Source organism: Phaenicophaeus curvirostris, chromosome 12, assembly GCF_032191515.1.
Source record: "Phaenicophaeus curvirostris isolate KB17595 chromosome 12, BPBGC_Pcur_1.0, whole genome shotgun sequence".
Classification (NCBI taxonomy): Eukaryota; Metazoa; Chordata; class Aves; order Cuculiformes; family Cuculidae; genus Phaenicophaeus; species Phaenicophaeus curvirostris.
This window is the reverse complement of record NC_091403.1, coordinates 17,908,313-17,924,230: the sequence shown is the minus strand read 5'-3', so window position 1 is coordinate 17,924,230 and position 15,918 is coordinate 17,908,313. Positions and strand designations below refer to the sequence as shown.

Sequence of the window (15,918 nt, the reverse complement as noted above, 5' to 3'; positions counted from 1 at the left end):
ATTTAGGTGATTTTGAGGAGTGAGAATTTCATATTGCCATGTTTTTCTATTTACTTTCCAACCTCATTTGACAGAATATCTTGGTAGCTCTTTTTATTAAGTACCTTTTTTATTTTTGCTGCTGGACATATGTGGGAAAACATGAAAGAAGGTTCCAAAATGATTCAAGTGTTAACTTTTCCGTCCTAGTTTTGTTTTTAAAGTGGAATTTTGAAAATTCCTTTTTAGTAAGATAAATCTGTATTAACGAAGACTTCCTTTATCCATATTTCAATTTTTTAAGTGATGTCTTTTATGTCTTGCTCAAATGAGTATGTGCAGTTCTACTTAAACATTTCAGTTCTTAGAAGATGACCTGTGTAAAAATGAAATGTGACACCTTCTGGCATTTGAAACCTTCAGATTAAACTGGTATAAGGGCGTTTCTTTTTTATTTTTTACCTTTTGCTCTCTTGTAGTCTTACAAGTTGGGAGAGTTTATTGATTCCGTTGTCACTGAAGCTGATGTTAGATGCTCCCAAATTGGAAAGGGCTCTAGTGGCTGGTTGTGGTTGAAACTGCAGACATGAGGGTTGTGGTGAGGATACAAACAGTGGAAATATGTGTAAGAGGATCAGTGGTTGTGTGGATTTTCTCTTAGCTTTAGGCACTGCTGGAGTTGGTATTTTGCTGTTGACTTGGCGTTGAGAACTCTCAAACTTGTATATAGATACATAGAACATATATAACAATTTTCCTGTGTTTCTTAGCAAGGCAGCCTTTCATATTGGTAGGGTTTTATGGAATAGGTATTCACATTGTTTGAGAAGGTCCAGTTCTGCAGCTGGAATGTGTAAGAAGTATGTGAGGCTGCCGCTTACCACTCAATTATTAAAAATACATGCTTTCTATTTCAGAATTCAGAGATATTTAGGAAGAGTAAGTTTGTGTCTCTATGTAAATAAATACCCTTTGGCTGTATTGTGGCAGTCGATGGCAAGCGAAAATGGCTTTTGTGAGCATTCCTCCAGCCTCTTTTTGGACATTTTCATTGTTGTCATCTTGCACAGATGAGACACTAGTGAGGGAGATGAAAGTGGGGTGATGGTTCAGTGTTCAGTCCTACAGGTGGAGTTAGGTGAGTTCTTTTGGAATTGTAATCTGTTCTGAAAAGCCAAGGCACTGATAAACTGTTATATCTTCTACTTGGCCGTCTGGATAATCCTATTCCTGTCTCTCCAACCTTCACATCACATGTATATCTATATTAACATTTTTTGTGTAAATAGATGGTGTGATTAAGTGCCTGCATGTGCTCCCAGACCGCTATGTTCATTCTTACGGAGAAAATTTGCTTTGGTAACACTTCTCCAGAGCACATCCTTGGCAGAGAGTGTATTGTGGCTGTTGCGTTGTAGGGAATGAGTAAGGAATAAACTGGGGTCAGATACAGTGCTTGTAACACTTGATCTAGGAGACTTTGGATTCCCGCAGCTTTACTATGTAGAATGTGCTGCTCAGTGGCCTCTGCAAGCCTAGTGGGAGAGCACACTGAACTTCAGTTCCTGGGAAGTCGTTCTGGTTTTCTCCTCTCTGCATCTTAGTATTTTTTTTCTTTTTAAATATTACCCCCCACGTGCTGCGCTTGGTACAATGGGATCCCTTTGGCCAGAGGAACTGCTTCCTTTTCTCCTTTCCTGAAGCGGTAAGAACCACTGTAGCAATCGCCTGTGTGTGACCTAACCGCTGAGCTGGCTCCAAGTGTTTTTAATTCACCTGTATGGAAAAGGCTACAAGGAGTTTTTGAAGCAATTCTTGTGTCAAATTACTGAAAGAACTGGTTAACCTTAAAAACATAAATTGAAAGAAAGAAAGAAGGAACGTAGGTTGCCTGCTAAAGGTGTACTCCAGTAAAAGAAAATGAAGCTTATTTTGCTAAATACACAATCCAAAATGTTCACTGTAGGTAATGAAACAGTATAAAGTATTCATAGTTTGTACAAGAAAACACCTATTTCTAGAGTTGAGAACAAGCTAATGAACAGATGTGGTGACTCTGACATTTTGTTACTGGTATCAGTTAATCTGACACTTTCTGTTACTTTGAATTTTTGTAATTTTGAAATCCTAGCAATCCTCCATGCTTGCCTATTTTCCTCTTTTTTGTTTGAGAATGAGGGAATAAATGGAGAAGATGGTGTTTCAAAGATGTCATGGAATTTCCAAGCCAAATTAACTTTTGTTTTTAAGGATTATAGTAGGCCTCTCGAGGGTCCAAGTCAGGCTTGTCCTGATTCAGCAATGCAGGACTATTCTGATGTAGCTGCTCTGTATATAAGAGATCTTTGTTGATTGCTAAGTAATTAATATGATCACCCAATTGAGGAGACTAGAAGTACAGCTTTAAGATAAATACAGAAACCGAAGTAGTGTCTGAGAGCTGGAGGAAAGAAGGAAAAACACAGAGAGCTTTTTGACATGCAGGACTATTGATCAGGGAGTTGAACAGAGAGGAGAAAGAAACAGGAGCAGTATTGTGAGTGGTTTTAGTTTTATGTCACTGATTTTCCTTTAGGTGTTGCTTTTTAACAGTGTTGCTTTCTTTTCTTAGTTTGAACTGGCTCTTTAACAATCATATGGGATGGGTACGACCTTGAAAAATAATGGGATTTAAAATTGTTTTGACTCTCATGCAGCCATAGTCTTCTCCCATAAAGGTTTCTTTTTGTCAGCACCTTCTCAAGTGGTACAAGTTTCCCCTGCTTCAGCACCACAGGGTATATCTGCTACCCTCGTACCGTAGGTGAGCCGGAGAGCGGTATTGATGGCCAGGACCCCAGAGCCCTGCCCGCCCGTATTGTGTGTCAGCAGGACAAAGGGATGGCGCCAACCGGCCTGCTCTGTGCGCCACTGACTAGAATTAATTACAAACCAATCGAATCCGTTGCAGCCAATTGGTAAACTAATTGGTAATTTTAGCTGTACATCTATATGTAGTTATCTGCATGCCTGTAACGGCGCTTTCAGAGCCACTTTTGTTCTGCTTCATCCTGCTTGACAAAATGGCCCTCATAGCTTTAGGGAGAAAGATGTGCATCAGTGGCTGTGGGGCCGCTCCAGCTGCTTGTCTTGTTTGTATTCCCTTGTTCGTACAACATGACTCGGGTTACAGCTGCGTGGTTCTGCTCTGATCATCTCTGATAATGTGGAGCTAAACATTCCTTAAAATAGGTTAAGCCATTTGATGTGTTTTTTTCCTGTGCCAACTGACTTCAGAAATATGACTCATACTCAGATTTATTCTGGTTTTTTGTGAGGGATATCTCAGTGGCAGACTTGAAAAGTAAATGATTCAGAATTAAATTTTGCTTTCTATGCTTTTATTGTTAATAACAATCAGCACAGCTTAGCGTGGGCTAACCTAAATGGACGTGAATTGAATTAGAATGCTGAAATTATATTAGGGGATCTGAAGAAAGAACTGGCTTAAAGACTTGACTTGTTCATTTCTTGTAGCAGATTTTAGTGGGGGATTATTTTGGAGCAGTAAACTGCCTTGTAAGAAAGATTCTTGTTAGCTTTCTTGTGGAGTATTTCAAAACAAAGAGCAGCTTTTACATCAGCAGCGGTATTCTGTTTGATTTGCCTAGTATTTGCCTTTCTTGTGACTGTTCCCTTGTAGCAACCGGCATGTGCTTGGTATCTGTCATATGTACAGCTGAAAGGATGCTTCTGGGAGGGTTGAGGCTGAATTCCAAACTTGCATTTGTGTTAAACAAAATGAATAGTCATCTGTATCATTTTATGCCTACATTAGAGGTCTTTTTTTCTATTAAAAGGATAATTAATAGTAAAGGTGAATTGGGCATGATGTTACAAAAATGTGCGTAGGTTACCTCTACTCTAGTAGAGTGGTTTTACTGTGTTCAGTGTTCAAGGTTTTACTGCTAAATTTGAAGTTATAAACTTAAGAATAAGTACATATTCATTTGTAATATTTCGCAAAATATTTCTAAGTAATAATGATTCGCTTTGAGCAGAAAATTTCTCATCAGTACCAGCAGGAATTATGTCAATATAGTAAAGAAAATGCAAAACAGCAAAACTTTGTCATTAGTGTTTTTCCTTACATCATAAAATTACGGTTGTTTTAAACTCCGCCTGTGAAGCTGATGTAAGTTTTCATAGAATTTAGGCTTCATTTATGGATTTTGATTTTTTCTTAAATTTTTTTTATATTGCTGTCATAGAGTACAGTATAGTTCTTTCTTGTCTCTGAAGGAGTAGTTAGGAAAACTGCTGCTCCTGGGTGATGGGATCTTGAACTGTGTTCTTCAGGAGCATGTTAGTGTGCTTCCCTGGATGATAATCAGCGCTGCTGAGAAAGGTGCCTTACGCCTCTTGGCTCGGGGGGGTCGGTGTGAGTTTTGTCGCATTCAGGAAATGATTTTTAAGCTCATATGTGGAATACAAGTGGTTCCATAGGTTCCTGCATGGCCAAGAGTTGCTTTGTTCTCTACCAGTAGCTGTAGAGAACTAGTTTCCTTAGGGAACCAAGTGGAGAGTTTAATCATACAGTTTCCCTTGCTCTGCTTAACGGTGAAAAGTGGCAGCATTGTCTGAGTGAAGACTGCAGGATCCCGGCTTACCTTGAGTTATTGTTTCTGTATGTGAGCTGACCTTTCTGCACTTACTGCAGTTGTACGTTTGACTAAGCTGGAAATCCGTCGGTACACGTGATAATCTCTGAAAGCTAAAGATGGTTTCATCAGGAAGAAGTCTTTTATTTTCCTACTGTTTGGCCACTGGTATTTTCTCTGTGAATTGTTTCCTGATATAGTGTGAAGTCAAGTTAATTTTCTATGTCTTTTCATACTGGTTTATTTTATTTGTTAGAGACCAACACATAATTTACAGGATTCTAACTTCTTAATCAAGATTTTGCAATGTTATGAATAAAATTCCAGCACATCCACATCACCTCTGACAGTATGTGTTTAATCCTACGCAGAAATTATGGGATGGACTTGATTGCTTTTAAGATACCTGCCAGTTTTGTCACTTTACTATACTGTGTAAATCTTTCAAGTCATAAAATATGTTCATGAATACAGCTTTCAGTGATTACTTCATATTTTAAAATGCATAAATTCTTCAACAACTCCGTACAGTTCAAAAGTGATTTTTAAAATGGTAGAATATTAACTGGTTTGTAATGGTCAAGAAGTGTAATTTGGGTGTTGGAGCTGTAAGGTCTGGACTTGTAATTACTCTGTAGACAAGAATGTGCAATTAGTGACTCTTGTTTATTGGTTAAAGTGTGCTAATCAGGGAAGAGAATGTAAACCTTGCATCTGCAGCCTATCTTCTTCATTTCTCAGCAAAGTTATGTCAAACATGAAGATTTTATAAAATGGGTGTAATGTTGCAGTCTTAACCTTTTTTGCCTCTTAAAATAACACCATGAGGTTCTTTGTGATGAAAAGCTGCTCTATTAGTATGATAGTGCTGACCTGTGACAATAGAGTGTCTGTCATTACTCTGGGCAGGTACAAGCAGACATTATTTCATAGTTCTGCACATTAGAAGGCCCATCAGAACCGGGTACGGTTTGTTGAACTTTAGAGGCCTAAGAATGATTTATTTTTTTTCAAACGCAGGGATCCCAGGATTCTCCAGAGGGAATTCCCTCCGTCCGATGCAGTTGTCTTTGTGTAACTTTGTGTATTTTTACTTCACAAATAGATTAATAGTGACATTTTTAGTCTCCCATGGGACTTTCAGGTTTTACAGACAGTTCTGTTTATTTGATGAAGTATGTCCAGCATACTTTAAACTATAATAACTCTGACAAAAAAATCCTGAAGCGGTGATACTTCCCTACGTTAGGAATTGTTTTCTTGCCAAATTCTGCGATTTAGTCCTTAGGCATTGGCGCTCACAGAAATCTTAGAAAATGTACTTGTTTTTTGGTAGGATAAACATTAAAATGTTTGTTAGAATTCAAATCTTAATTGTCTGGGCATTTTTGTTTTCAGGGGTTTTTGTGGGTTTATTTTTTTTCTGAGAGCACTACAGATTAGTAACCGTTGGACTTTCTTTTCAATTCCTTTATTGGGGTTGGGAGGAATTGTTTTTCAAATACAAAGGTTGATGTAGTGGTCCCTTTTCAGGAAGTCCTGATGATGCTTGATAACTATGTAAGGGACTTCAAAGCATTGATTGACTGGATCCAGCTACAGGAGAAGCTAGAAAAAGCTGATGCTCAAAGCAGGTAATTAGATTTACATTTTTTTAATCTACATCCAAATACTGTCTCATCATAAACTTCATTTGGTAGCAGAGTAGACCAAATGTGACAGATTGGGTTTATCAATTGATTATATGTTATTAATATTTTTAGTAGTAGTGGAACCAGTTAAAAAAAAATACATGTAAGTGCTTTTATGAATTTCTCTTCACCAGTACTGGCTTTAACAGTTGGTTTTCAGTGCCAGTTGTAATTTTCATGTAATCAGCGGTAGCTTCGGGATCAAGAATTACAAATAAAGAAGCGAATAGCATCAGCTTCAATGAGATGCACAACAAACCGCTACCCTGGCTTCTGCCTCAAACCACATCTGTTTGGATGAGAACATTTTGTGTCAGTGGCTGTTAACTTAAATCAGCCTTTTCTGTTACCTGTGCAAGGACACATTGATCAGTAAATGGTATTGCTGACAAAGACTGGTGTGTCAGTAGTATCAGAGGAGGAGAGGATGGGGATATATTTAGTTTTTGTTCTGCAGATATTTGATACTTACATTAACCAAAGCAGCATTTAAACTGTATCGAACACTCTGTTATACAGGACAGGAAAACGTAGGGTAACGTAGATGATTGTGGTCTTTTAGTGCATTATTATCATCACTAGAACTAAGGTGTATTTTCAGTCCTATCCTGATCCTTTCCTCTCAGCTGACTGGTTTTATGTTTGGTCCCACACTGACATTTAAAATAAGCGTTGTGGACTTGAGAGTGTGTATTTTTTTTGATACGGGTCTGGCTAATGCAGTTTGGAGTTGGTATAGGATCAATTGCTAAGATGTATGATGAATTTCAGCAGTATTCATGAGTATTTTATAACATTTGTCAGTGCTGTTTTTCCTTTCAGGTGACAGAGGAATCATTATTGTGAATTTTATTTTTAAACTTTTCTTTCTTGAATTTGCAGACCAACTTCATTAGCCTGGGAGGTAAAAAAAATGTCTCCTGGACGCCATGTGATTCCAAGTCCATCAACAGATAGAATTAGTGTGACGTCGAATGCTCGAAGAAATTTAAATTTTGGGTATGAAACTAGATCATAAATTTATTAGAGCTAAAATAGAGATTCATTTGAAGCCAAGTTAATGAATATGCTATTTCTCCATAGTAATTGATATATTGGTTTGCTGTTTATTGAGTAGTAAATACAATTATTTGTATTCATGACAGAAAATCATATGGCCAGTAAAAGAAAATCCTATCCAGAACTTAATGTTTTACTTTGTTATAAATTTATTTGCTAGTCATTCCAAAGACCTGAAGATAACGTGAAATGCATTAATTGTATTTTATCTGCTTTCTGCTCTCTCCCCACTACAAAACAAAGGTCAAAATGTCTGTAATTGCTTTTAAAAGTGCCAGTGTGTGCATTGCAGACAGCCAGCTGAGTGTGCAAAAGTAACAGTGTGTCAAATAGTGAATGTGAAGTGTGAGTAGTATGATTCTGATGAATAGTGAAATTGATACAAGTTTAGAATAGTAGAATAACCAGGCTGGAAGAGACCCACCAGATCATCGAGTCAAACCATTCCTATAAAACACTAAACCACGTCCCTTAGCACCTCGTCCACCCGTCCCTTAAACACCTCCAAGGAAGGTGACTCAACCCCCTCCCTGGGCAGCCTGTTCCAGTGCCCAATGACCCTTTCTGTGAAGAATTTTTTCCTAATGTCCAGCCTAAACCTCCCCTGGCGGAGCTTGAGGCCATTCCCTCTTGTCCTGTCCCCTGTCACTTGGGAGAAGAGGCCATCGCCCTCCTCTCCACAACCTCCTTTCAGGTAGTTGTAGAGAGCAATGAGGTCTCCCCTCAGCCTCCTTTTCTCCAGGCTGAACATTCCCAGCTCTCTCAGCCGTTCCCCATAAGGCCTGTTCTCCAGCCCCTTCACCAGCTTCGTTGCTCTTCTCTGGACTCTCTCCAGAGCCTCAACATCCTTCTTGTGGTGAGGGGCCCAGAACTGACCCCAGGATTCGAGGAGCGGTCTCACCAGTGCCGAGTACAGAGGGAGAATAACCTCCCTGGACCTGCTAGTCACGCCGTTTCTGATACAAGCCCAGATGCCATTGGCCTTCTTGGCCACCTGGGCCACTGCTGGCTCATGTTCAGTCGGCTGTCAACCAACACCCCCAGGTCCTTCTCCTCCAGGCAGCTTTCTAGACAGACTTCTCCTAGTCTGTAGCTGCATAGGGTTGTTGTGCCCCAAGTGCAGGACCCGGCATTTGGCCTTGTTAAACCTCATGCCATTGGTCTCAGCCCAGTGGTCCAGCCTGTTCAGATCCCTTTGCAGAGCCTCCCTACCCTCCAGCAGATCGACACTTCCATCCAGCTTAGTGTCGTCTGCAAACTTGCTAAGGGTGCCCTCAATGCCTTCATCCAGGTCATTGATAAAGACACTGAACAGGGCTGGACCCAGCCCTGAGCCCTGGGGAACCCCACTTGTCACTGGCCTCCAGCTGGATTTCACACCATTTCCCACCACTCTCTGGGCCCGGCCAGCCAACCAGTTTTCCACCCAGGAGAGTGTGCGCCTGTCCAGGCCAGAGGTGACAGTTTCTCAAGCAGAATGCTGTGAGAAACTGTGTGAAAGGCTTTACTGAAGTCCAGGAAGATACATCCACAGCCTTTCCCTCATCCAGCAGCCGAGTCACTTTGTCATAGAAGGTGATCAGGTTAGTTTGGCAAGACCTGCGTTTTGTGAACCCGTGTTTACTGGGCCTGATCACCCAGTTCTCTTGCATGTGCTTCATGATAGCACTCAAGATCACCTGTTCCATGACTTTGCCTGGCACTGAGGTCAGACTGACAGGCCTGTAGTTCCCTGGATCCTCCCTGCAACCCTTCTTGTAGATGGGCACAACATCAGCCAGCCTCCAGTCCAGTGGGACTTCCCCAGTCTTCCAGGACTGTTGGAAGATAATGGAAAGGGGTTTGGCCAGCACATCCGCCAGCTCCTTCAATACCCTTGGATGTATCCCATCCGGCCCCATAGACTTGTGGGTGTCTAGTTGGGCTAGCAAGGCTCTGACCACCTCCTCTTGGATCATGGGGGCCTCATTTTGCTCCTCTAGCTCCTGGGTTTGTACACAGACGGAACGACTTTCTTTACAATTGAAGACTGAGGCAAAGAAGGCATTAAGTACTTCAGCCTTTTCCTCATCCCCTGTCACTGTTGTTCCTTCTGCATCCAATAGGGACTGTATGGTCTCCCTTGTCCTCCTTTTATTACTTATATATTTATGGAAAGATTTTTTGTTATCTTTCACAGACTTTGCCAATCGGATTTTTAGTTGAGCCTTAGCCCTTCTGATTTTTTCTCTACACAACCTCACTTCCCTCCTGTAGTCCACCCAAGAGGCCTGTCCCCTCTTCCAGAGCCCATAAACATTTCTCTTCTTGATATCACTCAATCTTTCTGTTCAACCAAGCTGTTTTTTTCCCCCCGCCGGCTTTTTTTCCGGAACATGGGGATGGCTTTCTCCTGAGCTGCTAGGATTTCCTTTTTGAAGAGCTCCCAGCCCTCATGGGCTCCCTTGCCCTTAAGTACTGCCTCCCATGAGACTTTGCCAACCAGCCTTCTGAAGAGTTCAAAGTCTGCCCTCAGAAAATTAAGTGCTGCTGTCCTGCTAATCACCCTCTTCACCTAGAACAGAAAACCCTATCATCTCATGATCACTTAGTCCTAGTCCACCTACTGCCACATCCCCCACAAGGCCTTCTCTGTTCACAAACAGCAGGTCCAGGAGGGCACCCTCCGTTGTTGGTTCGTTCACCAGCTGTGCAAGGAAGTTGTCTTCCACGCACTCCAGGAGGCTCCTAGACTGCTCCCTTTCTGCTGTATTGTACTTCCAGCAGATATCAGGAAGATTGAAGTCTCCCACAAGAACGAGAGGCATCGATCTAGAGATTAACCCCAGCTGTTTATAGAAGAGCTCATCAGCTGCTGCTTCTTGGCTGGGTAAATGCAGAGTGTATTATATACTGCAGTAAAGCACCTTTTACATGTTAAAATGAAAATGGCTGTTGGAAAGCAGTTAACAAAAATGTGCACAAACACCAGTTGAGAGCAGCACTGTCTGCTGCTGTGCCAATTCTGGAGGGCATCTTGGTGGCCAGTTTAAATCTTCCTCGGGGTGTATTTTTTAGTTCATTCAGGTTTGTTGGGCTCTAGAGCATGATCTATACTATGTTCGAAAGTGGTCACAGTGTCCTCAGCAGGATTAGAGTGTTTGGTCAGTATCTCTGATTACTGAGCTCTCTTAGATTTTGAATATCAAATACTTCTACAGAAATACTATAAAGTGTGTTTGATGCAAAATTGCTCCAGTGGTGCCGGTCTCTTTGAAGATGTAGGATTGATACCTGCCTGGCAACGTTTGAGAGGTGTCTGCTTATATATATGTTGATGGGGAGAAATTATGCAAAAGTATCAAACGAATCTGGTGGAAATCAGTGCTCTTTTAATTTTTATTAGAACACAAACACAGCTCAGCATAATGGTATCTTTCAGCTAAGCCTTTTTTTTGTATGGAATTACATGTTGCTGTTGTTGCTGGAGCTGTTTTATTCACCATCACTGGGAGATAATTGACAACCACATGTTAAAGCAGCTTGTAGCAAGAGGAGTTTTCTGTCCTTCAGGCTTGCAAGCTTTTTCCTCTGTTGTAGTCCACTTGTGTGTGGACTTGTGTCTGGCAACACCAGACAACTACAATATTTTGTGTGTGTTTGAGAAAATAGGATAAAAAATAAGAGTTTAGGCATACATGGTACTATGGAAATTTTTGGCAGAATGCTAGGAAGTTTGAGAAAAGGAGCAGAGGGCAGAAGAGAAGGTGGTGGTGTGCTGCTGCAGAAATTCACAGTGAATAACATGTACCTTTGGTCATCTTCATCTCTGCCCGAAAACAATCTAGAAAAAGCAGGAAATGTATAGGAACTAGAAACAGGAACAATCAGAAGTATCTAACAGTAGTGATGGAAAAAGAAAAGAATATGGAGAAGAAATGACCAGGAAGGGTGTGATAAATAAAATCACTTGCAATGAAATGAGAAGAGCTGTTAAATTTGGCTGTAAACACTCACTGTGTGTTTATTTCTGTGATTTGAAAATTTGGTATCAGAGTATGTTTCTTGTGGGAATTGCTTGTCCATCACTACAGCACTGCATGTTTCTTCAGCCGCTGGAAACCTCTAAAATTTTGGAACTGGCTTTTGCTCTGAATCGGTGAACATGAGATTAAGGGGAGTGTCCTGATGAAGCTTTGTAACAAACCCTCCTGTTTGGTTAGACACTAAACAGAGCTATGGCTTTCATTTAGGAACCCTGCAGTGACTATTTCTGCGACACGCCTGGCTCCGTCTGGTGTAAGTTGGGCAGATAAGGTGAAAGCCAACCATGGAGCTAAAGCTGCCAACCCCGAGCTACCAGCGGCACCAACCTGTCTGCCACCTCCAGCTCAGAAGTCACCGCGCAAAACCGGCAAGTCTCTTCAAGTGGCTTCAGTGATTTTTACTATCTGTGTGGTATAAAATTAGTTCAAACCATGATGACCTATTTTCAAACCAAAATTAAGTGTAATTTTGCAAAGTACAATGTATAAATTAAGTGTTGAGGTAAAAGATTAACGAAACCTTACTTATCATTGTGAAAGTTAAGTTTGGGGCAAAGCTGTGTTTTCATGTGTAGGCAACATTCCACTCTATTTCCAGTAACTAGGATTTTTTTCTGCTAAAATACCAGTACATAGCACCCCAAGAAATGAAAAGTCTTTGGTCACAAATTGATAATCTGACTGACTGCAATTTGGAATGGTTTGTAAAGTTAGTTTCACATACATTGGAACCCTGAGATCATCTTCAGAGGTGTGTGTTTTCCATTTATTTTTGTTACCATATGGTCCAAGGTGGCTTTCTGCAGGTTTGAAAACACATTGCTTGAATGTAGCTGTACATTCAGCCCAGTAGTAGTAGAGGTCCTGGGTAGTGGTTTGGAGACTTGTGGTGTATTCTGGAACTAAAATACCTTGTCCAAGTGTCTAGTAATGTAACATATGAGTTCAGTAGCACGCGGATTCTTGTGCTTGGAAAAGAGCAATCAAAACCATACCCTACAAATGGTTGTTTGACTGGGAGTTGATTGATGCTGTTTGCAGAAGGGAGTATCCTGCTGTATATGGTTACAGTGAACTGCTTTGGGAACAGTAGCAGTTTGGCTGAGTTTTCAACACTGAAACTGAAAGTCAAATCCCACTTCTAAGTTTTGCCAATGGTTGAGACTACTTGTAATGAAACCTTTTTTCTGTTGATTATTGCTCATATTAAAGTGGCAGACTCCAAGCTGTTGTTGAAATACTTTAATAGGGATTCCTGAGCACGTGGTGAATCTTATTAGCTACACAGGGAATTAAACTGATCTGCACGTCTGTATGGGTAAAATATTTTGAAGAGGCTAGGAGGAAAACAAAAGACTTTATGTTAGTTTTAGGCATTCAAGAGGCTGAAGAGTCAGGGTTGTACTGTGTTTTATTGGCTGTTACTTGCAGCTTCACTCTTCTTGGAACACTTCGATCCTGTAGTTCTGGCCTATAAGTGTTCAATGATTTTTAAAATCAAACGTTCTCTACAACTCAGACTTGAAACATGTCATTTTAAGAAATACCAGTCGTTACTTCCAGAGGCTTTGTTTAAGCTCAAGAATCTCTTATCTCTAACACTGGAGAATTTCAATGATTTTCTCATGGCTGAATTGTAGTGATTTTAACAAATCAAATTCTCTTTAGGAGCATATTATCCTTTGTATGGAGGCTGGAATCACTTTGGTAAAATCAAATTAACTTCACTGATCGGAGCAGAAGAATCTATGAGGCTGATGCAAAGGGAGCCACAGAGGCTCTTCACATGTATTATTGATGCAGCTCTGAGGTTTGTGTATCATCCGCTTTGCCTTTCACCAGCAAATGCACTCACAGCTGTTGGGTTCGGCCAGGCCCCGGGAGAGGAGGCCTGCCCCTGCCACCCTGCACTGCTCTCTTGCCACCCTAGAGCCCAGCTGGGGCTTGCAGTGGCAAGATTTCCCTGAAATGCTTTTTCTCCAGTGGTTTCCGACAGTATTATCATTAGCTCTCACAACAGTTTTGTGAAATGGATGAGTGGTTTGGTGCTGTATCTGTTTTATGGTTGATGGAATTTCCAAATTTAATTAAGTATGCCCTTAAGGAGAGAGAAAACACATTATTTTTCCTGATATTTCTTTAATCTTTTTCCTGGATACATGTTTGAATGAGGCTCAGTCTTCTTATCTCACGTATCTCATTAAGCGTACTGTTACCCTCGATATTTTAATGAATTTTAAAAAAACAAGAATTTTGGTTTTCATAGCTGAGAGTTTTGTACAACACAAAACATAGTCTGAGTTTATTGTCTGACAAGTTTTGAAACCTAGTTTTATTAATTATTATCTTTCCTGTATTAATTGCTTGTGTTCATAGATACCAAATAGAAGCCTTCTGTGATGTAGCTCAGACTTCAGCATTTGCAGGACACAGTCCTCTGCCGTCACTGTCCTGGCTTGGGCTCAGGTGCGCTGCTGCCCGGTCTTGTGGGAGCCTGCAGAGCTTCTGCGTAGTGAGAACAAGTGGTGGGGATGTCATCACAGACAGCAGAGCACAACTGGGTTGTCAAATTCCTAGACAGAATTTCTGTTGAAACCCCCTCCCCCCAGTATTTTTACGTGACCACTAAAAGTAGCCTGACAATTAACATCTCTAACTAAAGCCTCAGCATCTCTTGTTATGGTCTGTAAATTTACCACTTCTTGCACCACTACATCTTCTTTGTTTTTTCAATTTTCTTTTATTGTTCTGGTTTCCATCTCTTCTGCCCTGTAACTGTTTTTGCTGAGTTCATGTTTCTAGATTTGCTTCTAGATTCTCAAATGATTGTAGTTTTCCATGTTCCTCACAGACACAGTAATGCCTGTGTAGAGTTTAAAAAAATCAAGGAGGAAGTTTTGTAAAGAGTGGGAAGGTTGAATAGGCTTTGGTAGTTTGTTATCTGTGACTAGATCTTTCAGAAGTGGCCAAGATAGAACTCTTGGAGAATTTTGCACATGCTTGCCTGGCTGTATTTTATTGCTGTTGCCAGTACAGCTGCCTGGCCAGTCCTTCCAGATGGAGAAGCTTCCAAAGAACAGGGCCCTGGTGGCCACAGGCCTCAGGATAACAGATGGCTCGTCACTGCCTGGTAACGCAAGAGCTAGCAGGGACCCAGGTTTAAATGACACTGGAGAACGATCCAGGTACTCAAATGAATTATTCATAAACAAAACTCTGGAAGTAATCAATCCCAGCATGTGATATTAGCGTGTGGAGATGACTGCTGGGCTGCATGAAAACAATTCCAGACTTAGGGAAAAAGTGACAGAAGAGAGGACTGGGATGCCCTATTGTGTTTTAAATTTGCTTCGGATAAGGAGCTATGTGAGCCAATGTCAATAGATGTGTTAGCTGTGCAAACTTTGTTAAAAGCGTGCCTGGAAGTGATTGAATGTTAAACCGATAAGTGAATTCAAATGTACAAGTAACTTCTTGTGTGCAGCTGATTGTCAGGGAGCGTAACACTGTCAAACTGATTCCAGGTATTTCAACAGCCTGAACACGTGCTTGCATTAAAATCTGTTCTGTGCTTAAAGAACTCACCAAACGATATTCTTTCAAACACAGGTACTTCTGTGCTGTTAAAGTAATTGGATGAGTCTTGAGGAATAATTATAAATCTGACAGTGAACAAATACAAATTAAAAATTGAACTTTTACTAACGGATTAATTCTTATTGTAGTAAGTGTGGCTATGGCTTTGCTATGCTCTGAAAGATTTTATTCTGATTAATTCTATCATTTTAGAGTTCTAAGAAATATACCATAAAACGAGGGATCAGCTAGGCAAGGCAGGCAAAGCTTTTTTTTTTGGTAGAATTAACTTCAGTAGACATTAGTAAAGATACTAGTAAAAGTTGTTAGAAGATACTAGTACAATTATTATTAAGATATATATATAAGATATATTTGTATGTATTATTATCTAGGTATTAGTAAAGTTGTCTTTAGGTTGCAGATACTGCAAAAGGGTGTCTTCTATCTTTTTTAATGTAGAAAATGTGCCTTATATAAGAAGTGGCTTCAGTTTTCAGAACAAATAGAAATGAAATCTTGCAACAATCCTGTTTTACAAACGTCAAGCAAAAGGAATTGCAATCCAAAAGTCTGCTGCAGGAAGCAGTGGAGGTTTGGGTTGACCTCAGCAGTCTCCTCACTGTCTGTATATCACTTGCCAGGGAACTTTCTTGGCCAAATTTTATCATATGCTGTATACAGCAAAATCTTTGTGGTGCTGCCGTTTACAAAAGGCAGAGGGGTGGGAGCAGCTGTGCTTTACAAGATGTCTCAGCAGCTCTTGTTGTCCCACGTAACACGGGGCTGTATCCAGCGCAATCTCTGTGCCTGGAGCTGTCTGCAGGAAATCTGTTTGTGGTTCCTGCAGAATTAAAACCCTATTCCCTGGAGTACTGTTGGAGATAAGATTGTCTCTGAGAGGGTAATACCATGTTTCCATGATTTAGTCCTGTAATAGTGTTTTTT

General features: G+C 40.6%; 1 protein-coding gene across 1 annotated transcript in view; it reads left to right on the top strand.

The window, feature by feature from the left end:
- The window catches only part of SCAPER (S-phase cyclin A associated protein in the ER), a 140,925-nt gene that overhangs the window by 16,911 nt on the left and 108,096 nt on the right, over nt 1-15,918 (top strand). The window contains exons 6-8 of the mRNA XM_069867284.1: nt 6,153-6,253; nt 7,193-7,309; nt 11,602-11,762. Coding sequence (XP_069723385.1) covers nt 6,153-6,253; nt 7,193-7,309; nt 11,602-11,762 — 379 coding nt within the window. The remainder of the gene's footprint in view (nt 1-6,152; nt 6,254-7,192; nt 7,310-11,601; nt 11,763-15,918) is intronic.